Source organism: Archocentrus centrarchus, chromosome 11, assembly GCF_007364275.1.
Source record: "Archocentrus centrarchus isolate MPI-CPG fArcCen1 chromosome 11, fArcCen1, whole genome shotgun sequence".
NCBI classification, from domain to species: Eukaryota; Metazoa; Chordata; class Actinopteri; order Cichliformes; family Cichlidae; genus Archocentrus; species Archocentrus centrarchus.
In genome coordinates, this window is record NC_044356.1 from 32,577,115 (window position 1) to 32,599,976 (window position 22,862).

At 40.6% G+C, this 22,862-nt stretch overlaps 1 protein-coding gene across 1 annotated transcript; it reads right to left on the reverse strand.

Moving 5' to 3' along the window:
* Nucleotides 1–259: 259 nt before the first annotated feature.
* On the reverse strand, nt 260–14,897 carry maneal (mannosidase endo-alpha like). The gene is made up of 4 exons (XM_030741599.1): nt 13,643–14,897; nt 12,252–12,361; nt 4,555–4,631; nt 260–2,828 (listed from the first exon to the last, which is right to left on the reverse strand). Exons 1-4 carry the CDS (start codon nt 14,145–14,147, stop codon nt 2,192–2,194), a joined length of 1,329 nt encoding a protein of 442 aa, XP_030597459.1. The 5' UTR covers nt 14,148–14,897; the 3' UTR covers nt 260–2,191.
* Nucleotides 14,898–22,862: the final 7,965 nt, after the last annotated feature.

Here is a 22,862-nt window from a genome sequence, read left to right on the forward strand (position 1 = left end):
ACATTTCTTTTGACAGATTTCTAAAATATTTGTGTTTTCTTGATTTTATGACAGGTGGTTTAATAAAGTTGTTAAGCACTGCTGGCACGTCTTAACAGCGTCCCTTCAATTTGTCTCAGTTCTCATAAGCTTAATCACCAAACCCCTGCTCCACCTTGGAACCGGAGAGCCCTGTTGATTCTTTTTTCTCACTGAGAACCACTCTATGTTTAATAACCTCATTAAAATGCCCCCCCCACCCCACCCTGATTTTCAGCTCCTGTGTGTTTGGCAGTGACACCACCTGGTTCCTTATTAATCCCAGTTTGACTCTTTTCCCCCTCATACTCAACCCACATTTTGTCCCACCTCTTGACCGCTCTCATTTCTACACTGACCACCATTTAACTCCCTCACCTTACTTTTAATTGACTGATGAACATAAATGAAATGAGCTTTGTTAGAAGGTAAGCTGTGATTTAGTTTTCACTGAGCCACTAACGGTAGCGGCTCTGTAGTGTAGTGATTTACACATTTGGCTGTGAATAAGGGGAGCAGCAGAAAGTAGCTCGTATCACTAATGATAAATCTCTGCTCATTGAGTAGAACTACAATATCAGCACTTTGAAGGACCCTCTCCAACAATACCATCAGAGTAGAAGACTTTTGGTTGGCTGCAGCTCAGGAGAGAGAGCAGGACCTACTAATTGGAAGGTTGGTGGTTCAATCTCTAGCTGCTCCCGTCTGCGTGCCAAAGCATCCTTGGGCAAGATACTGAACCCCAAGCTGCTCTCTGATGCATTCATTGGAGTGTGAATGGGTGAATCAGGCATGTTACAGAGTGCTCAAGAAAAGTAGAAAAGCATTATTTACAAGAACCAGTCCATTTACCATTTACTTGTAGCGACTGTTCACTCAGTGACTGGCCTATAATTGATCTGTGTAACCAACTATGATAAAATCCATCAATTTTCTTAGCTGCTTATCTAAAATCAGGGTTGCCAGGGAGCCAGATTATATCTCAGCTGTCATAGGGTGAGAGGCGGGTATATCCTGGACAGTCGCCAGTCCATCATAGGGCTATGACGAATTCACTAGGAAAAAATACATTAAATACATTCAGAGTTTTGAGCTTTCAGCAATGTAAATGCAATGACTAATTTTTGACCGCTTTGAGGCAGCAGGAACAGAGAGCAAATAGAAGACACTGAATAATCAACAGGTTTTTGGTTGTTATGCTACAGTCGCACTATTAAAAACAGTGGCTGGCAGCACGACCAAAATTTTTCCAACTGTGCAATGTTGTTGCCTTTGAAACTGTTGCTTCAAACATGGGGGATCTGCAACCATTCCTAATGCAATGAGAGGCGTTGCAGATGAGTTGCAGATGAGTTGCAGATGTGCTGCAGATGCTGGCACAGACAGACTCTGGTGGCCTGTCTTTATAAATTAAACAGCAATTATTTGCAAACCTTTTCCAATCTGCCTGAGACTGCGATTGCTTGGAGTCATGTTGCCTTCCAGCACGTGGTCACCCAGAATTTGAGGGTGTTGTCAACCTCTGGGTAACCAGTTGGTTGCTGCAACTACTTAAAATTGGACTCTTACAGCAAAAATGTTCAGTGGAATCACTGGGCAACAACTGATTTTTCCTAGTCGTCAGGATTTTGATGTCCTATTTTCACTCTAATGTGAATGAGCCATTAGGTAAATTTTATATTGACTGAGCAGCTTGCACTGCAACTTTCCTAGGGGTTTCTAACTTTATTTAAAGTTGCATTCACGCTTTCATATCAGCAACTGATTCTCCAACCATAAACAGACATACAAATCAATTTGTCACTATGGAAAGACAGGAAAAAAAAGTTTGAAGCATTGGAAAATACGACAAAAAAACAAACCTCACAGAGTTAATGCACATAGCCACTTTTTTTTGTAGTCATAAACCCATATTAATCACAAATCCATTATTAGCTGTTTATCATTGTGACCCTGAAGCATCGGCAAATGAACGGCATTGTTAACATGTACAAAAAATGATAGTCAATCAAAACAGTAAGAGAGCATTTGGGGAAAATCTCATGAGGAGTGCTCTGACTGGGGAAAGAAAAGGTAAGTGGATGGACACAGATGTGCTATCTTTAAAGAGCGGGCGCTAGCTCAGCGTCATTCTGTAACGGTGCTCAGACTGTCCGCTCAGCTGAAGCCGTGCTCACATCAGCCACTTGTCCTTCTCTTTGTTGAAGTTTTCAGCCCACTGGCGCGTAAGCTCCAAATAGTGGTCTGGTTGGTTGGGCTGATAATCTAGATACAAACGGGTCACTGTTTTCTTGGGTACAGCCTTCTCTATTTGTGTGCCTTCATGCCACTGGTTGAAGGACGTAATGGTGACGATTTCTGGCCTGACAGACAGAGCTGCCTGCAGAGAAGTCTCATAGTAACGTCCATTAACACGATTCCTGGTGTTATGGTTGTTCCACGGTCGAACAGCAGTATCTACATACCCAGGACCGACACTTGGGATAAACAACAAATTGTTTGCATCACAAAAAGCCTTGATGGCTTTCCAGTTCTGGTGGGATGAGCCAAAGGAAAAGCCATTAGAGGCAAAGTACGTGTACATGCCGTCAAAGCCGCTGGCTAGGATGTCATATTTGTGACGCTCCTCAACAATGAGCGCTACAAAAATCCCATCATAAGGCGTGCCTCTGATGCTGTGGGAGCCTTTAGCTGTAAGAAGTTCTGCCCAGGACTCAGGTGGCGTCAGGTAGGAGTCATAGACGTAAAACAGAGGCAGTACTCGCCCTGTGGTTGACCTGAGTTTGTAGAAGGCGCCATGTTTTCCATACCTGAGAAAAATGAGAGAAAACAACCATATGTTAAGCTGATATGTGTAGCTTGCTGAATTAGGAAATTTTAATTCTAAGTGGCTGACGTGATTCATAAGGAGGGTGCTGTCTGCCACCAGTAGTGCTGCCACATTTCACAGTCTTAAAATCTTGAACGCGGTAACTTGAGTTTTCTGTTATCACATTTAAAGCTACTGATGTTGCATTACATTTTGTCCCCTGTACCCGGAGTCTCCAAAGTCAGGAACGCAGGCATACAGATATATAACACATAGGGGCTTCATGTGAACTGGCCTTAAATGCAACACAAAACAATATGAGAAATGCACAACACTGTGAGAAAGTGTTGAATATTTTCAACAAGGGAATGTCCAATCTGATGCGGCACAGACATGCACGCTTGTGACTTTACCAAACAAATCATGACACATTTCAGTGTCCCTGAAGCATCTTTCTGGTCCGCACTGCAAAATACGCAAGCTGTCTAGCCTATAAGTAGGGCAGGAAATCAGGCACAACATTATATTTTAAAATATAACACCCTGTGCAGACCGAATGCTCCAGGTGTTGTTTGAAGCTGTACCGAGGATGGAACAGAGGAAATGTGACAGGCCTGTGCTCACTGAGCTACAGCTGCATTAATCAGATTTTGTTGTTGCTGCTATTTTTTAGCATCTCCAGGCAACACTGAATGCAAACAAATGTTTGCCTATGAGACAAAACCAATGGTAATAGTAATAAATTGGTAACAATATGATAACCTGCTAGCAATAAAATGGTAACATCTAAGCATTAATTTTTTTTAACATATTAGTGTTACCATATTATGATTCTAGAATTATATAATCAATAAATGTTTTATACGCTTGTATTTGAGGAGTTAAAGCATCATTAATTTCTGCATCTTGTTTCCTGAGAAAGAATAAGAAAAATAAACTATGTGCCAGTAATGGTAAACCTTAAGGTTGAACTGTATTGTCACAAAGTAGGCCACACTGATCCAGGTTCAGTGCATCAGGCAGGGTAGAGGCCTGTTCTTCCAGTCCTTGTATTTGTGGTCTTATTTATCTATTATTAACTACACAAGCATTTACAATGTAATGACACTAAATGTAGCGCCTTTAAAACTGCCAATTTGAAAATATCTCTGTTTTTATTTCAACTATCATGCCCTTTTCTGACTCTCATATTTTTGTGTCATATAATACAGATGGTCATCACAGTGGGGTTCCCAAAATTACTGGCAGCAATATCGAGTCCAGAAATCAGATTCAACTCAAGGCAATCAACAAAGCCCTGGCTTTGATTTTCATCCAGTTTCAAATCATTTTGAAAACAACGTCATCAAGAATCTTTTTCCTTTGTCACAGTGTGACATCATGGGTTTTTTTTTTTTTAAATCAAGAGTTCTACTAAATATCTTATATGACAATTTAAAAACTATTTTATACAGTGCTCGAGTTATGGACGCAGCTGAGTATTATCAAATTGTAAAACAAAGGTTCATTTTAGTCATATTCAGAGCAGCTGATCTGTTTGAGCAGGATCACAGGCTGGGCATCTATATTTAACTACCCGCTCCTCATCTTCCCTTATCGGGATTCATGTTCCACCAGATCTGTAGGCTTTTCATGTTAGCAGCAATTGATACAGACAGCAGAGCCTGACCCGTTTGGGCAGTGAAAGGCAACACAGAGGTAATGGGACACATACAAAATCAGCTTACTTGTCGATAATATATTTGATGTTGTCATACATGCTCTGGTCCGTCCTGCCCTTGTACGGCTGTATGTGAAAAGCCACCTGTGCATGAACACATGCAAATGTAGATGTTAGTGAAAAGCACCACCTGATCACACAAAAACCTGCAAAGTAAATAGTTACACAGTGAGTTCTGTTTATTTCCCATGTAATAATTTTATGAACTGCCAGAACAGAGGCAGGGCTGAATTAGTGGTACAGGGACCTTTAATTATACCACCAAGTTATCTCTGAATGTTACAAATAGATGAGGACCACTGTGATCAATTAAAAAAACTGTAAAAGAGACAATTTCTAGTTGAATTAGACTTAAACAGTCATCCGCCCATAATAATTTGGCTCTTATCAGAGGTGCTGAGGTATTTACAAATGCACATTTTTCCCACAAGATGACTATGAGAACCATCAGTTTATTGTATCCCTCAGAGCTCGACATGCACTGAGACAGCGAGCTTTATTAGGTTCATATGTGGTCATGTGTTAGCTCACTAAATCTTTCTAATGGGAGCTCTGTGCAGTACCCTCCAGTATCTAGCTCATTAATGCCTTGCACATCAGTCAAAGGTAAATTGTTATTATTGTGCTGTCTGCTTGGGAGAGCCCAATCTTACATAAGCGGAGCTCTATTTGTGACCTTTGAAGATCCAATCTAGCATTAACAAACAGGCTAATAAATGACTGCAATTTGTAGGTAGAATATATCTGCAGTGATATGTTTTTTGTAAATGTTTTTCTGCCTTTGTGAAACATAAGCGAGTTTTTCACAGTGCTTAAGCTTGTAATACACTGTCATACAGAAAAGCTGAATAGGCTGGAGGAGAGTGGAGCTTTTGTCACCGTCGGATTCAGAGTGCAAGCATATGGCTGCTTCCTGGAGGCGGTAAAAGCCACGCTGACCTCATATCACCCAAAGATTTTCATTGAAAACATTTAATAAATGTACTTCTGTAAATGGTGAAGATACAGAACAGCAGACAGACCCTAAGTTTAGCTGGAAGGACGCTGAGGGTTTCTGGAGAAGCAGGTGCCTTCCTCACCTTTCCCATAGACAAGGCCTGCGCCGTCGTCTGTCAACACTTTCAGGTCATACAGGGGGACATATACCCCTTTGTCAAAAATCTATTTTTAGCTGCTTCTGAGTAACAGTTCAAACATATGTAGAATAACATATATAGAATATATGCACCCTTTCGTTTCCCCCCCAAAAAACTATAGTAGTATAATGTCATGACTTCACGGAGAGCAGTGTGTTTTGTTCTGTGACAGGAGCTGCGAGCTGAATGACGGATGCTCTCTGTCATCCTGAAATAACTGTGGTATGCGTGTTTGGCTGCAGACACAAAGGAGAAAAAGATCTACGGCGGCTCAGCAGCAAACAGCAAAGCAGCGAGAGAGCTGTCGAGCCACAGACAGCGAACACTCATCGCCCACTCCATCTTTTAAAAGAGGCTTCAAGGTCTCCATAAACAGTTTCCATAGTAACGCGGCTTGTCAGCAGCATTGACGGGCTGGAAATCATGAAAGGCCGGAGAGGTAAGACTGCGTTCAATCTGCCGCCGCTTGGATGACTACACCGTGATGGAAGGTGCTTTGTTTGCTCAGATAAACTCGTGTAGCGACACTGATGTAACAAACAAGACTCCTGAGCAGTTCTCACCAATGTTTTCTCTTCGAATAATGACGAACACTAACCTGAAGCAATTATTATATCATCACATTACTGTGTCCTATATTAACTCAGCTCATTATGTAAATTGAGGTTAAAACTCTATAATCAAAGTAAAAACATTACATCCTAGTCTGCACAAGGCCACTTCGCTTCTTGAGCCTTAAACTTCATTTATAGTACAGTTTTAAATGTTGCATTCCCCATGCATGCAGTTACAGAAATGTAACTACACAATATGGCGACTAAAAATCCTACAACTGTGATTTGACCACTTGGCAGTACAGTATCTGCACAGTATATTGGTTAACACAAGGTGACACTTGTGAAACAAGATGTAATAGACTAATTGTACAGCTTGCTTACAATTTCAACTCAACTCAATTCAGTTAAATTTAATTTATATAGCACCAAATCACAAGCAGCCGCCTCAAGGCACTTAATATTGTAAAGCAATAATTAGAGAAAACCCAACAATCAAAACGACCCCCTATGAGCAGCACTTGGTGACAGTGGGAAGGAAAAACTCCTTTTTAACAGGAAGAAACCTCCAGCAGAACCAGGCTCAGGGAGGGGGGGTCATCTGCCACAACCAGTCGGAGTTGAGGGGAGGGAGACAGGATAAAAGGCATGCTGTGGAAGAGCCAGAGATTAATAATAATTAATGATTAAATGCAGAGTGGGTAATAAACAGAGTGAAAAGAGGTCAGTGAAAAAGAAATAGAACCAGCAGCCTAGGTCTATAGTAGCATAACTAAGGGAGGGTTCAGGATCATCTGATCCAGCCCTAACTATAAGCTTTATCATAAAGGAAAGTTTTAAGCCTAATCTTAAAAATAGAGAGGGTGTCTGTGTCCTGAATCCAAGCTGGAAGCTGGTTCCACTGAAGAGGGGCCTGAAAGCTGAAGGCTCTGCCTCCCATTCTACTCTTAAGTATCCTAGGAACCACAAGTAAGCCAGCAGTCTGAGAGTGAAGTGCTCTGTTGGAGTGATACGGTACTATGAGGTCTTTAGGATAAGGTGGGTCCTGATTATTCAAGGCTTTGTATGTAAGAAGAAGGATTTTAAATTCAATTCTTGGGTAGCATACACTGAATCAAATAGCAGGGGCAGGTGGCAGGAACATCTGTGCCTCATATGGAGTAGAAGTTCACAAGTCCTGATGGGAAACACCTCCGGGGGTGGTTGAAAACAACACAGTTAGGATCTTGTAGGACATCTTGCTACAGGCCGTCATTAAGAGCCATTACCCCCAGATTAGGAGAGCGGTTCCGGCAGATTTCAGACAGAACATCTGAGGTCTTTGTCCAGAAGAGTGCAGTCCTACGAACAGCTAAGATATTACTGCGTAATATCCTTAAACTCCCAGGTCTCTGTTAGAGAGGACCACAATCACCACTCCCCTACATGTGGATGAGAGGCAGACATATAGATGAGATAAGAAATACTTTATTTATCCCAAATTTGGGACTTTTTTTGTCGCCAAGTGCTTGCTCATAGGGGCTCATTTTGATTGTTGGGTTTCCTCTGTAATTATTGTAGGGTCTTTACCTTAATAAAGCGCACTTCCAGTCTCCATATCAAACTAACTTTGGGTAAAATATTGTACCCCAAGTTGACCCCAACGCAAACACTGATAAATGGTGCATTGAGTGCTCAATTAGAGTGGAAAATTCCCAAATAAGTACGAGTCCAATTTTTTTTTTACACACACATTTGAAGAAATGATAAGCTTAATGTCAATCAACAGACAAAGAAAGTAACATTAGCATTCATTCAGCCGGCCACATAAAGAATGTAGCTGTGTATGATAATAAGTCTTTGTGTTCCACTTTTCATATCACAGAGTCATTTGACCATCATCATTACAGACATTTATTAGTGCAGCTTTTATTTTGCTGCTCTTGTTTCCAGACAGTGTCAACACCAGGATTTTATTTAGGAACACAGCACCAGGGTCAATCTATGCTTAATTAGTGAGGATGTAGCACTGGAGGGGATTATAGATCAGCTTGTGTCCTCCTGTCTGTAAAATGTCTGATTTCTGTGACCCCAGTAATCTGGCCTTTCCACTTTCCTAGAGTAGCAGAGGGACCAACAGTTTCCTGCTGTGTTTTTATCGCTGTATCACAAGACAGCTCCCAAATGTACACAAAGGATACACACACACACACACACACACACACACACACACACACACACACACACACACACACATACACAAAAACACACACACACACACACACAGATTAACTTGTATTTTGTTAGCAGCAGCTCTGGAGCACTGAAACATGGGAGGGAGCATTAGTCCTCAGGTCAGCTGCGAGATACACACTGTTGTGTAAGTCTGACTAACACTCACAAAGAGACCCAGTTTTCAATCTAAGACTTCCATATAAGGAAGCATGAAAAGTAGACCAAGAGAAAGCTTTTCAGTCCCGTCGATGCTGAATCTCCGGACGGGGCTCAGCTCATTTTGCCACTGCAGCCTCAACCACCGCGCAGCATTTTATGGGTTTATGGTGCCCGGCAGCCTTCGGTGCTAACAGAGACCTGACTTTGTTACAGATGGAGTTTGTGCACTGAAAAGGAAAATGTGCTCTAAAGCACTACAAGTTTTTAAAAACAGCCACCGGCTCAGCTGGAAAGGCCAATAATAGAGACATATTTTCATTTCTCTGCAGTGTTCATGTTAACTTTAAATGTCAGGCTTTGAGGTTGAGGCATTAAAAAAAAAAAATCGATGCTGCTGCTGGGATCCAGTTTCTTCACCATCAGTGGTCTCAGCTGACCACAATTTAATGCTGGACGTGATGCATTTTCAATAAACGACATGGCACTTTTTTTTTTTTTTTCGTTTGAGAAAAGGGAGTGTTAAGCATTAATAATTCCAGAGTAAAATAAATACATTTCAGTGCCTCTGTATACACATTTTGAGATTAGGGCTGAGCCATGATCTCAAAATATTGAAAAATACTGACCACAAAACTGCAAATGGAGCCTTGGAGTTTTAAAAACTTCAGATCGGATAAGTTATCACATCTGGTGATCTTGACGCTGCACCTGTGTGTCTGAATAATGCTCCGCATATACCAGAACAACAGCAAATTAAACTTAATCACACTGTAATCTAAATCATACGTATTATAAAACCTCAAGACAAAGCCAAGAGGTGTGTTTGGTGGACATTTCCACATATGCAGTATAACATCAAAAAATGAGAAAACTGAACATTTATTGGATTCAATTCTTGATTACTTGTGCGTTACTGAAACTTGGCTGACTTCTAGACCTCCTTTATCAGTATTTTGTGACCCAGGTTACAAGGGTTCTGCTCTAACACACTGATACTGGTGGAGCGTGTAGGGGTTGATATTACACCATCACCCCAAAAATCGACATCCTTATAAGAAATTATACTTACAGGTGATTTCAACTTAAATTTTCTTAATAAAGCATGCAGGAAAAAACCTCTAGGATATTCCCAAAAGTTTTCAGATGACACAAATGATAAACAAACTGACAAGAATAACAAAATCTTCCCGAACCCTAAAATGATTGAATTTTTTACAAATAATCCTGATAGGATAACTAAATATATAACTTAATCATACGTCGGTCAGATCATAATCTTACATTAGTAGCTAGGGAACTGGCTAAATTAAGGTGTAGGAATCCAAATTTAATAAAAATAAATCATTTAGTCCAAAGAAAGATTTAAGACTTATTAAAAATGAAATAATGCAAACAAACTTGAATGACACAATAGAAAATAAATCCTGTGAGAAATTGTGCAATGATTTAATGTCAGTCCTTAAAGATACACAAACCTGGAAATTAAATGTCTGCCTTGGTTTAACAGGAATCTCTGGGATTTAATGAAAAAAAGGACGCAGCCCTCAGAAAGTATTTGAAATCTGATTTGATTATTTGATTACTGATTGCTTAAAATGTATAAATATAAAGGCTTCAGAAATAAAGTGACAATGCAGTTAATAGAGAAGCAAAAGGGAAGAGTAAAGGGCTGTAGAAGAGCACTGACAAATGAACTGGAAAGGAGAAGCCCGTGTAATAGCGCACAGCCTAAAATAGATCGTGCTATTCAAAACGATAGCCTGGCTGTGGCAACACACTTTAATGATTATTATTTTATAAATTCTGTGCATTAATTGTGTCTGAACTTTTCAAAGGTTCAAAGTTCCTTCTCAAATTTTAGTGACAGACTTGCTTTTACTGTGACGTTTACAAATGAAACAACGGTTAGAAAAATCCTTTCTTCCCTGACAAATAGTAAAGCAAAAGACATATATGGCCTTGATACTGTATTTTTTTTAATCATAAAGAAACTTTAACCTCTCTTTTAACTGAAATGATAAAAAAAATCCATCTATAAGAGTATTTTCCCCAGTGTCTTAAAATTAGTTATAGAAACTCTTATGTATAAATCTGGTGAGAAATATGGGGTCAGCAATTATCGGCCTATCAGCATCCTTCCAACTGTCTCAAAAGGCATAGAAAAGGTTGTGGCAGAGCAACTGATTGCTCATCTTGATTCTAAAGCTTATCTACACCCCATGCAGTTTGGCTTTAGGAAAATATTCAACTGAAACAGCGTGTTGCTATTTCCTTGAAGGAATTAAATCAAATCTGGATGGAGGGCAGTAGGAGCAGTTTTCCTGTTTTCCTGCTGATGACACAGTCAGTCACAAGTTACTGCTGAACAAACAGGCAAATTATAATCTCTCCATAAATACTCAGAACTGGGTTAAATCCTACCTGAGTGAATGACAACAGTGTGCGAAGGTGAATAATACATTATTCCCTCTTAAAGCGTGTACCATGGGAGTGCCACAAGGGTCTATTTTAGGAGCGCTGTTGTTTAAACAACACAGTATCATTAGCACACATTTATAAATTAACTTCATTACACTGAGATGTAAGGTATGGAAGCTACTCATGGAAAAAATGCAATAGATGTTGCTATGAAATTAACAAAGGAAATGAATAAGGTTGCCGGATGGTTACAGAATTAATATCACACTGTAAATGCTGAAAAAACAAGCATCCATGTTTTCTCCAGATAGCAGCAAACTCAAGAACTGCCCTGACATTTTCTTTAATGAGCAAAAAAATGTAAAATGTTGACAAATTTAAATATTTAGGTGTCACTCTTGATCCAACTTTGAGTTTTAGAAATCATGTTAAGAAACTCACTGATACACTGAAGGTTAACCTCACAAATTTGAGACATAAAAAACCTCCCTCACACCATTGTTGTATACAATATTCAGAATTTTGAAAAATTGATAATACACTAAAATATTTGCTTACTTTTTAAAAAATTATTCATAACACCCCCTCAGCGCTGATAAAGCAACACGAGCCACTTGTTCAGTTACGAGACGAATGTGCGGTATTCCGAAACGTAGGACTTTATTTGCTAACATGTAGGAACTTTAATTTTCTCCACATGCTACACAACATTGGATACTGTCTCAGCAAAAAATGCACACATTTGTGAATTAGGGTAAATTTTGGATTGTATCTGATGTATTTTCTCTATTTGTAATTAAATGATTGGAGCGATGTTAGATGTTTAGGACCTGGGATTTGATAACTGATAGTTTTACCATCCTTATTTTACTTTAATTTTGTGGGGTGGGTTGTGGAGATTGTGATGCTTTTAAATTTTAATGATTTTATTTTTTGTAGTTATTATTGTTATCTACCTGCCCTGGGAGTACAGGTGGAATATGGCAATTTTGCTAAAACCTGGCACAATGTATTTCTCCTGGTTACTTTGGACTCTCTATGGGATTTTATTTTTTTTTTTTTTAAAAGCTTCAACAGTCAAATAGTGTGAACACATTTGATTTGGCAAGATTCAGATCAATACTATTCTTAACATTAACAGTCACTGGTAACACTGGCAAGCCATCCAGTCATTCAGTAAATCACCAGAAAGGGAATAACATACCGGTTGATTCACCAGTTACCTTGATGCTGTGCCTGTGGGCTGCGTCCATAACAGTAGGAACCAGGTCCTCTGTGGGCTCCCCGTGGTCGTCAGCCACCCCGGGAGGATACCAGGACAAAACCAGCACCCCTACAAAGAGAGCAGAGCAAAAAGCAAAGAGAGGGTGATGACTGTGCAGGCAGCCATTAGCTCTGAATATACTGAATGTGATTCAGATATTTGGGAAAACACGCAATACCTTCAGTCACTGTTCCTTACAAACATTTACAAAAATTAATACGGCCACAAGTTTAAATACCTGCGAACAACCATGCAACGCAATGGACAGTGCACAAGGGAGGTGGAGAGAGTGCAGGCAGGGTGGAAACAAATATCAGGGTGATTTTGACAGAAGGATAGCAGCAAAAATGAAAGGGAAGGTTTACAAGATGGAAGCGAGTCCCGCTATGATCTGGAGACGGTGGCACTAACAAGAGAAGCTGGAGGTGGCTGAGTTGAAGATGTTAAGTGACCAGAATAAACAAGATCAGAAATGAATATATCAGAGGGATGGTTCAGGTTCAGCAGTTTGGAGACAAAGTTAGAGAGACAAGGCTGAGGTGGTTAGGACATGGAGAGATGGAGGCAGATGATCTGCTGTGGCAACCCCTAAAGGGAGCAGCTGAAAGAAGAAGACTATTCCATGCATGTTAGATGATGCCACACCAGGGATGTATCACTTTTCAAGTAAGATCATCTGTTTTAGGACACAGAGCTGCACATGCACCCTGAAAATATATCCAGTGTTTTCTATCTAAATTTTCTACGCTACACTACACTACAATTTTCTATATTTATTTATGCTCAAATATTCTGATCTCCTGTGCCCAAGCGGGTATTGAGACTGATTCATGGTCATGGCTGTAGATGGGCAAAGTTAAGTGGAATGCCAGGGACACAGCAACCATCATTAGTTTGACTTTAAGGACACAGAAAAAAACATTTTAACTTTACTTGGGCCTTAAATAATGTGATTTGCTCTTCATCAGGACAATCCCCTTAAAAATATTACTATTAATCAAGGGGGTAGGAATGAGTTTACTATTGGGGGGAAACATACTGAAACCTGACACATCCGTAAATACTCTGAGGTGGGACAAATGCAAATGAAATGAAAAAATGTGCTACTTTATATTTCACTTCATAGATTTACTTTAGATTAAAACCTGAATAATTTAGATTAATATAATTCTACATTAACACAGTTCATGGGAGCATTTACTGCAATTAGTATTTACAGAATACAGGTATAAATATTCATATCTTAAAAAAGCCTAGAGACTTTATCTTTGATTTGAGGGATTTGGTTAAGTGAGTGAGTGAAGAGTGTCAGCAATATACACGCAGAGCCAGTACTGAAACAATTGTTACCCGCCGCAGCCGCTTCTATCTGGGCCATATGTGACTCCAACACATTTGGATCCCTCGAGCTGTAGGGTCCCAGCTCAGGGTAGAAACTCGAGGCAATGTCTTCTGGGGGCGTGTGCTTTCCTTGAGCGTGACTGGCAGCAATCTTTGGGTCCCAGTGTGGCACCAGCACGTGATCCCAGTGGATGTACTTGTTGTCCATGCTGGGAGAGCCATACCACAAGTAGTAGAAGATGTGGACATCGTAGAATATACTGTACTCTCGGTCAGATCTGGTGAAAACCACCTTCGTGTCGCTGCTGCTCATGTGGAATTGGTCCGGGGAAACCACCACGTCTTTCACATCCAGCCGCCTCCTCTCGGACCTCTCCCCCATAAAGTCCATACCAGGCGCCAGGTCCGAAAAGCCGTCGCTGGGTTTGAGCGTCCTCAGCCCCATCATGGTGCCAAAAATGAAGAGCGTGAAGAGGAAAAGTGCAACCAGAGCTTTCCTGCGCAGCCGAGTCATCGTCGCTGTCCGTGGTGCTGCCGCAGGAAGAACAGACGGTCTAGAAGCCAGCGGGGGGACTGACACCGGTGCTTCTTAATGGCAGCTCCAGCCCCTGAACGCAGTCATCGTCTTACAGCACGAACAGGCACAGAGCAGCTGACGGAATGAACGCATTTAGTAGCCGCAGCCGCTGGTGCATAATGGAGCCTGTAAGACGCAGGATAACCACAACACACTGCTTTCACTCCGATTGTCAGGACCTGGGGACATTTTGCTCTGCGTTGCTTCAATAAACCGCCTCCTTCTGCACAGCCATCATGCTGTTAATTTTTATTCATGTCCTTTGTACTCTCCAAAGGAAATTATTAAAAAAAAAAACTGATTTCTTTTCTCGGGTCTCTTTTGAAAACACCAAGCCGTCTGATCATAGCCGGGGCTTCATCTCAGCCGAAGCGAACGGAGTCCGGTTGGCTTTGTATTCCATCCAGTCGGTGTTTGGCGCCGTCTGTCTGAGTCTCCTTCTCCACCACCGAGCTGTTGCATCTGCGCCTCCCGTCAGAGAGCGGATCCGTTTTTTGTTTTTTTTTGTTTTTTTTTTTGAGAGTATTCCGTTTCTTTACAGAAATCAAGCAAACAAGACACTTTGATTCTACTGAATAAAAACCAAGACGACAGAATGAAGCGTTTGTTTCTTCAATGCGAGCAGGACGGAGGCGAAATTAACCCTGACCGGAAAGACGTGTATGAGGGGCGACCAGTGCCCAACAGAAGCGGGAGGCGGAGCTTGATGCGTGCTTGTGGGAATGATTCTCTGGAATAAGAAGAAATATTTCTGCAGAGCAGTCTGTGGCTGTGTTCTCATACACACACGCAAAAAAGCATTAATTGAATGCTTAAATGAATGCTGGGGTGGGGGTATAACAGTGTGACAGATGCTGTGGAGTATTTTACTTAAAAATATATATATCAGACCCCCCCAACTATTTGAGAACAGTTTGAGTGTTTACTCTGGAACCCAATGGAAGGCAGCTGCGATTGAGCCAAATTCACGTGTACACTATGCTGCCAAAAGCATTCACTCGTCTGAGACTGAAGAAGTCACTTGGACGAAATGTTTCTCCCTCTGAAAATACTGTGTCCAGATTTACAGAATCCGCTTTCTGGGATTTCCTTACCTGGACAAATGAGCATGTATTTTTATAATATTTCAAATCTACAAAATAACAGGTGTCAGATTAATGAATAACTGCAGAGTGCTTTCTATCATCTTTAGATCATTCATTAAATCAGCTTAAAGTCCCCAAACTGAAGCTTATCAGTCCACAGCAGCTCTGGCAGGGTGGAGTTAGACATCACAGTGCTTTGAGCTAAAATATTTATCAGGCATCATGCTGACCATGGAAATATGATTAGTTGGACATTGGGTACATAATAATAGTCCATTTTGCTTAGGAAGGCAGCACAAATTACTGCTTCAAAACCCAGCAGACCTGATGAAGGAGCTGAGGGGAGAGTGATGTAGGCCTACTAACCAAAATAATAGTGTAAGCTCAGGTTTTACACATTTCCTTCTGAAAATTCAGATAATTAATATGTTTTTGATATCATGGCGCACTCTACTGATAGAAACTGCTGGGACTGTGTCACTGTGTGAGGACTGAGCTCAGGATTTATCCATTATTACAAACTATTCCACTGTACAAACCTGAAGTCTGTGTTTAACAGCTGACCCATGAGCAGAAGAACACCAAGTACTGTTTACCATCAGATTAGTGGCAGCTGTGGTTCAGGTGGTAGAGTGGGCTATTTCAGAAGAATAATATGATTTAAGTTGGTCATTAATGACTCGGGGGATGTGTGATACCGAGCCAGCACCTGTATTAACGCCTGGGATCCATTGTTCAGCTGACTGCTGTCTAAGCTGGACTGCAAGGAGCCTCCCTGCTCTATCTCCATGCTCATAATAAACTTGTCTGGTTTTAAGAATATTTTCCCCTGCTTTCCATGCCTGTACATTGTATTTTCAACATGGTGGGCATCCGGCATCATGTTGTTGAGGAGCGTAGCGTAAGGTTGTTTGGATTTGCGCCACAGGAAAAGTGATGAATGGATGCAGCAGGATGTGAAATATCTGTCTTTTGTATCTTTGTTTCGGAACATGTTCAACTGAGAATCCAAACTCAGAGAGTTAACCAAAAAACAAAAAATAAAACTTTATTCATTTATGATTCTAAAACAAAATAGATAATTATTTCATATTCCAGTTGTCCTGGTTTCTGGATAAACACTGCACAAACACATAAATGATGTCTCTGATTATAAGACTTAGCATTAGTATTTAATATATTTATTGAAAAGTTTGCATTACAAATATACAAACGTACAAAAATTACCCATCAGAAAAAGAAGGAAAAAAAAGAAAAAGGTAGTAATAATAGTTATAATAAAAACCCACCCCAGAATAATGAACAAACCCAGTCCTCACTGTCATTTAAGTACTGTGCAAAAAGGGCAACATAATATATGCTTCTGTATAATAACTGAACAACCAGAGTGCATAAAAAACATCTACTCCTGAACCTGCATCGAGGGTTGATTAAAGAAAAGGAGGAAGATTTCAAAGTCTGGTAAAATTTCTTTTCTGAGCCTCCCATTACACATCTAATTTTCTCCAGTTTTCTCCAGAAGGATCAGGCGGCGCACCAGCAAAGTTGAAAAAGCAATCACTTTGTGTCCCAACAGGTAATAACAACCCCTCAAGGACAACCCCAAAAAGCATCATAGTTGGATTTAAGGTAATTTTAAAAGGTAAGAACTGTAGAAAAGGCTTCACAAACACCCCTCCAAAAGTCTTGTATTTTAGGACAAAACCATGTGAATCAGAGTGGCTTCCTCAGATCTACTTCTGGATAAATCTTAGCCAGTTTGGATTTATGAAGGTGCACCTGGTGAAGAATTTTAAATTGAATAAGGGAGTGGGTTCTCTTTAAAACTTAAGCCCAAATTGTCTCACTGATAGTGATTTGCAAATCTTGTTCCCAAGCCAATTTTACTGCAGGGATGAGAGGGAAATGGGAAATCAGTCTCAAAATGACAGAAGCCGCTCCTTTCTTAGTTGGGTTAACTGGCAGCACCAAAATCACCTGAAAAAAACGACATAACACCGTCTGGTTATTATTGGCTCTGAACAACCCATTTCATAGCCTATTAACTGGCCACATCCCCTATGAAGTGCGTTTTATATGGCTGGCTAGACCCTCCCATTTTGACTGACACCTTATTCGGCCAATCATGTTAAAAAAATGGGTTTCACAGAGCCAATAATAACCAGAGGGTGTCACGTAGCATTGTCAGGTGATTTGGTGCAGCCAGTTGCATGATTGGCTGAATAAAGTGTCGATCAAAATGGGAGGGTCTAGCCTGCCATATAAAATGAACTACAAGTCCCGCAGACGGGACATAGTATCAGTTCGTCAATTATATTGTTATCTGGTTTGTCTGGGAATCCTGGGATGGAACCTGAAACATAATGCCTGACTGGCCCCAATGAGGTCAGTCAGAGCCACAAAGAAAAGAAAGACACCCACACCGATGATGCCTCCCACCACCTGGAAACTGGAGACCAGACCAAACCACTTTCCCCATGCTGCGATAACAATCATCAGGAGACTGACCATCTGCAGGACAGACATACAAGCTGAGTGTGAGAGCTACACTGATTGTGTGGCAGACGTAAATATAATTTGTAATATATGTAATCACATATGGACTAATTTGAGCATATGAAATCAATCGCAGCAGGCAGCTTCAAATAAAAATTCACCCCTTGTAATTATCATACACTATCAGGAAGACCAATAGCTGGATTACCTATTCACATTCTGCTCTGGGTTAGAGGAGAGCTTTATTGTGTTATCCTGTGTCGTGCTGTCTGCATGGACTTTGATCACAAATAATCTGATGGCTCATGAAGAAGCAGCCAAGAAATCTTGGTGTGAAGCAGTGACACAGTGTCAGCAGTTTGGGTCAAATTGTGGTCATAAAACAACAAAAAATTTTAAATAGAAAGTAAAAATACTCCTTACCCATAAAGTCGTGCGTTTCAGTTTATAGTACAGAAGCACTGATACAGAGGATAGGTGACAGATAAAAAGAAAAACATGACCCCTACAGTGGGGAAATCCAGGGGCGTTATTAAGCTTTGGGGACATTTTTGGTGGGATGTTTTATGTTCAGTTGTTATACATGCAGCCAGGAGACTAGGACCAGCTTGGCAGAGGGTCCTATTTGCCCCACTGGATGGCTTTTCAAAGCACATCTACTGCAGTACATGTGGAAACACTGACACACAGTGTTGCTATGTTACTTATTTTTCTTAAGTGATCTCCAGCCGTTCATTTTTTGTAAACGGATGACTCAGCACAAGTGAAAATTTGGAATAAATAGTACAGACACACTCACCCATTCAACTGAGTGGGGGCGTGTGTCCAAACTTTTTACACACTCCGGTCAGCCAATAATCAGTAAACACAGTATACATTTATATATTTAATTCAGTGTATCTGAAAGTCCCACTTCTCTTGGACGTTTAACCTCCAGAACGCAGAGTTTCAAAGGTTTGGACCGAGAATAGGAAAGTTTCTCAGGGCAGGATTTGCACAAGCACAACTATCTTGGAAGAGTCTGGGTCCATTGGAAACCTGAAGCCAGCATTACCCAAACACTGGGTGGACTAAAGTCCAGAGATTACACTTTAAAAAATTAAAGGTATTTGCAGATTCACAGATCCTAGATGTTTTTAAACAAGGGGGCTTTTAAATGTAGAAATCAACTGTTAGGTTCAGACCACCGTTAAATAAAAGAAGACACAGAAACCCGTAGTGATCTTTTACCTGCAGGGAGAGTCTCCGTCAGCCACCACGCGTGTGTGTGTCTGAGTGAGAGTCTGACTTCCTTCTTCCTGCTGGCTCTTTTATTTTTAGCATCACGTGAGTGTGTGGGTGTGTGTGTGTGTGTGTGTGTGTGTGTGTGTGTGTGTGTGTGTGTGTGTGTGTGTGTGAGACGTCAGGAAACAGGCGTTACCTGCTTTTCTCACTGGAGGGTTTGGGTATGTACGAGTATGTTTTGTGCTTACAATCTGAATGTCATGTGCATGTTTATGATGAACACATTGTGATACATAGAAAAAACAGTTAAACGCTATTCTTACATCAACCCAGTAGTGAAGTAATTTCATCTTTTCTTTAAAAGCGAATTTTTAATATGAGCTCAAAGGTATACGTGCATTTTATCCTCCCCACCTTCACACGATGAACACTTTAGTACCACACTTACACAAAGAGAGATTACACAAGAGGCAAAGACCAACATATCAAACTGATATGATGCTAAAGAGCTCAGTCAAAGGTGAGGCAGATTACCTCACTGTGGCATCATTAGCATCTCCCGCACCCTCACAGATCACACTCGGACCAGCTGGGTGTCCCTACTGAAGTGCAAAATCTGTGGAGCGCCCTCTTTAAAGGCCTGCAAGGCTCCAGGTCCAGTGTTTAATTAACACCTGGTTGGATCCTGTAGGGATCATGTAGACACCTTAGTTCAAGCTGGCAAAGCAGACATGATCGGAGCTGTAAGGCTGCAGGAAAAGCTTCCACAGACAGGGCAACCTCCGCACTCACAAAAACGGTAACGGGAGGAAACAGGAGCCCAGTTAAAGCCGGCACCTACAGATACAGATGCTTTTCTAAACTCTTCGTCTCTTATTTGGGTCATCATGGACGGAATGGCCAACTGATCCTGGAACCACAATGAGTAATTGACTGAAGCAGCGTCTGACCTCATCAGTGTGTTTACCAGGACGTTTCCTACACTGCATTAAGACTATGAGGGCGGTTAAAACAGCACCTGTGCTGATGAATCCGGCACTTCAACAATCCATATGGTAAACTGTGATGTGGATACTCACAACATAGAGGATGTTGAGCGCGCACAGGGAGTGCTTGGGGCAGGTGAATCCAGCGCAGCCCATGTCCACCAGCAAATCCTTGAAACGAGTGTTTGAATAAATATCTCGACACGAGAAATTAAACCCCACAAAGACCCGTTGAGCTACTAATTCCGTTACCCCGTCGGGAGAGAGGATCCGTCCAACCTGTGAGGAAACAATGAGGTTTTCAGTCAATGCAGGAGTGCAGAGGAAGTCACATGCTGACCCTTCAGAATAAAATCACTATCGCTCTGACACTTTCACTTACAGGGCTGAACACACCAGGACATGACCTCAGTATTTTGAGAAGAATTTGAATGTAGTCTGCAATTTAGCTAAATGCAGTCTCGTATCAAGCTGCTTCTTCTTTCGGCTGTTCACTTTAGGGGTCACCACAGTGGTTCATCTGCAGCCACCTGACCCTGTCCCCAGCATCCTCCTCTGTCATACCAGCCCTCAACATCCATTAATCTTCTCTTGGTCTTCCTCTTTTCCTCCTGCTTGGCAGCTCCATATTCAACATCCTTTGTCTGATATATCCACTATCCCTCGTCTGCACTTGTCCAAACCGGCTCAGTCTTGCCTCTCTAACTTTGCCTGCAAACCACTCAACCTGAGCTGACCTTCTGATGTACTAACCAACCTTGTCCATCCTGCTCACTCCCAATGAAAATCTTCAGTTCAGTCTCTTGTGTTTTTATTAGTGCCACCAATTCCAAAACCATACACGATAGCAGGTCTCACTACAAGTGTGTAAAGCTCCCCTTTCACTTTCAAATCCCCCCTGACACTTGTCTCCAGCCACTCAATCATGCCTGCACTCTCTTCTTCACCTCTCATGTGTACTCAGGGGCGTAGGAATGAGTTTCCTATTGGGGGGGACACATATTGGAAACCTGACAGATCCATAAATACTCTGAGAAAAGCATTTAAAAAATGCTATTTGATCTTTTACTTTCTTATTTTTCAAATGTTTCTTGGAAAAAATAATGTTGTGTACACTTATATGATTGCATGTATAATTTACATATGTATATGTTACCAGTGCACAGATAAATGTTACCAATACACAGATAAATGTTACCAATACACAGATAAATGTTACCAATACACAGATAAATGTTACCAGTGCACAGATAAATGTTTCCAATACACAGATAAATGTTACCAATGCACAGATAAATGTTACCAATGCACAGATAAATGTTACCAGTGCACAGATAAATGTTACCAGTGCACAGATAAATGTTACCAATGCACAGATAAATGTTACCAATACACAGATAAATGTTACCAATACACAGATAAATGTTACCAATGCACAGATAAATGTTACCAATACACGGATAAATGTTACCAGTGCACAGATAAATGTTACCAGTGCACAGATAAATGTTTCCAATACACAGATAAATGTTACCAATGCACAGATAAATGTTACCAGTTCACAGATAAATGTTACCAGTGCACAGATAAATGTTACCAGTGCACAGATAAATGTTACCAATACACAGATAAATGTTACCAATGCACAGATAAATGTTACCAATGCACAGATAAATGTTACCAGTGCACAGATAAATGTTACCAGTGCACAGATAAATGTTACCAATGCACAGATAAATGTTACCAATACACAGATAAATGTTACCAATACACAGATAAATGTTACCAATGCACAGATAAATGTTACCAATACACGGATAAATGTTACCAGTGCACAGATAAATGTTACCAGTGCACAGATAAATGTTACCAATACACAGATAAATGTTACCAATGCACAGATAAATGTTACCAGTGCACAGATAAATGTTACCAGTGCACAGATAAATGTTACCAGTGCACAGATAAATGTTACCAATACACAGATAAATGTTACCAATGCACAGATAAATGTTACCAATACACAGATAAATGTTACCAGTGCACAGATAAATGTTTCCAATACACAGATAAATGTTACCAGTGCACAGATAAATGTTACCAGTGCACAGATAAATGTTACCAGTGCACAGATAAATGTTACCAGTACACAGATAAATGTTACCAATGCACAGATAAATGTTACCAATACACAGATAAATGTTACCAGTGCACAGATAAATGTTTCCAATACACAGATAAATGTTACCAATGCACAGATAAATGTTACCAGTGCACAGATAAATGTTACCAGTGCACAGATAAATGTTACCAGTGCACAGATAAATGTTACCAATACACAGATAAATGTTACCAATGCACAGATAAATGTTACCAATACACAGATAAATGTTACCAGTGCACAGAGAAATGTTACCAGTGCACAGATAAATGTTTCCAATACACAGATAAATGTTACCAGTGCACAGATAAATGTTACCAGTGCACAGATAAATGTTACCAGTGCACAGATAAATGTTACCAGTGCACAGATAAATGTTACCAATGCACAGATAAATGTTACCAGTGCACAGATAAATGTTACCAGTGCACAGATAAATGTTACCAGTGCACAGATAAATGTTACCAGTGCACAGATAAATGTTACCAATGCACAGATAAATGTTACCAGTGCACAGATAAATGTTACCAGTGCACAGATAAATGTTACCAATGCACAGATAAATGTTACCAGTGCACAGATAAATGTTACCAGTGCACAGATAAATGTTACCAATGCACAGATAAATGTTACCAATGCACAGATAAATGTTACCAGTGCACAGATAAATGTTACCAATGCACAGATAAATGTTACCAAT

Bases quoted from the DNA above. Each gene is read 5' to 3' on its own strand.
- maneal (XM_030741599.1), bottom strand. From the start codon at position 14,147: ATGACTCGGCTGCGCAGGAAAGCTCTGGTTGCACTTTTCCTCTTCACG. The intron at 12,362-13,642 runs GTAACAATTGTT...CTCTCTTTGTAG, and splicing joins GATAGAAGCGGCTGCGGCGG to GGGTGCTGGTTTTGTCCTGG. The intron at 4,632-12,251 runs GTAACTGGTGAA...GTTCATGCACAG, and splicing joins CCCACAGGCACAGCATCAAG to GTGGCTTTTCACATACAGCC.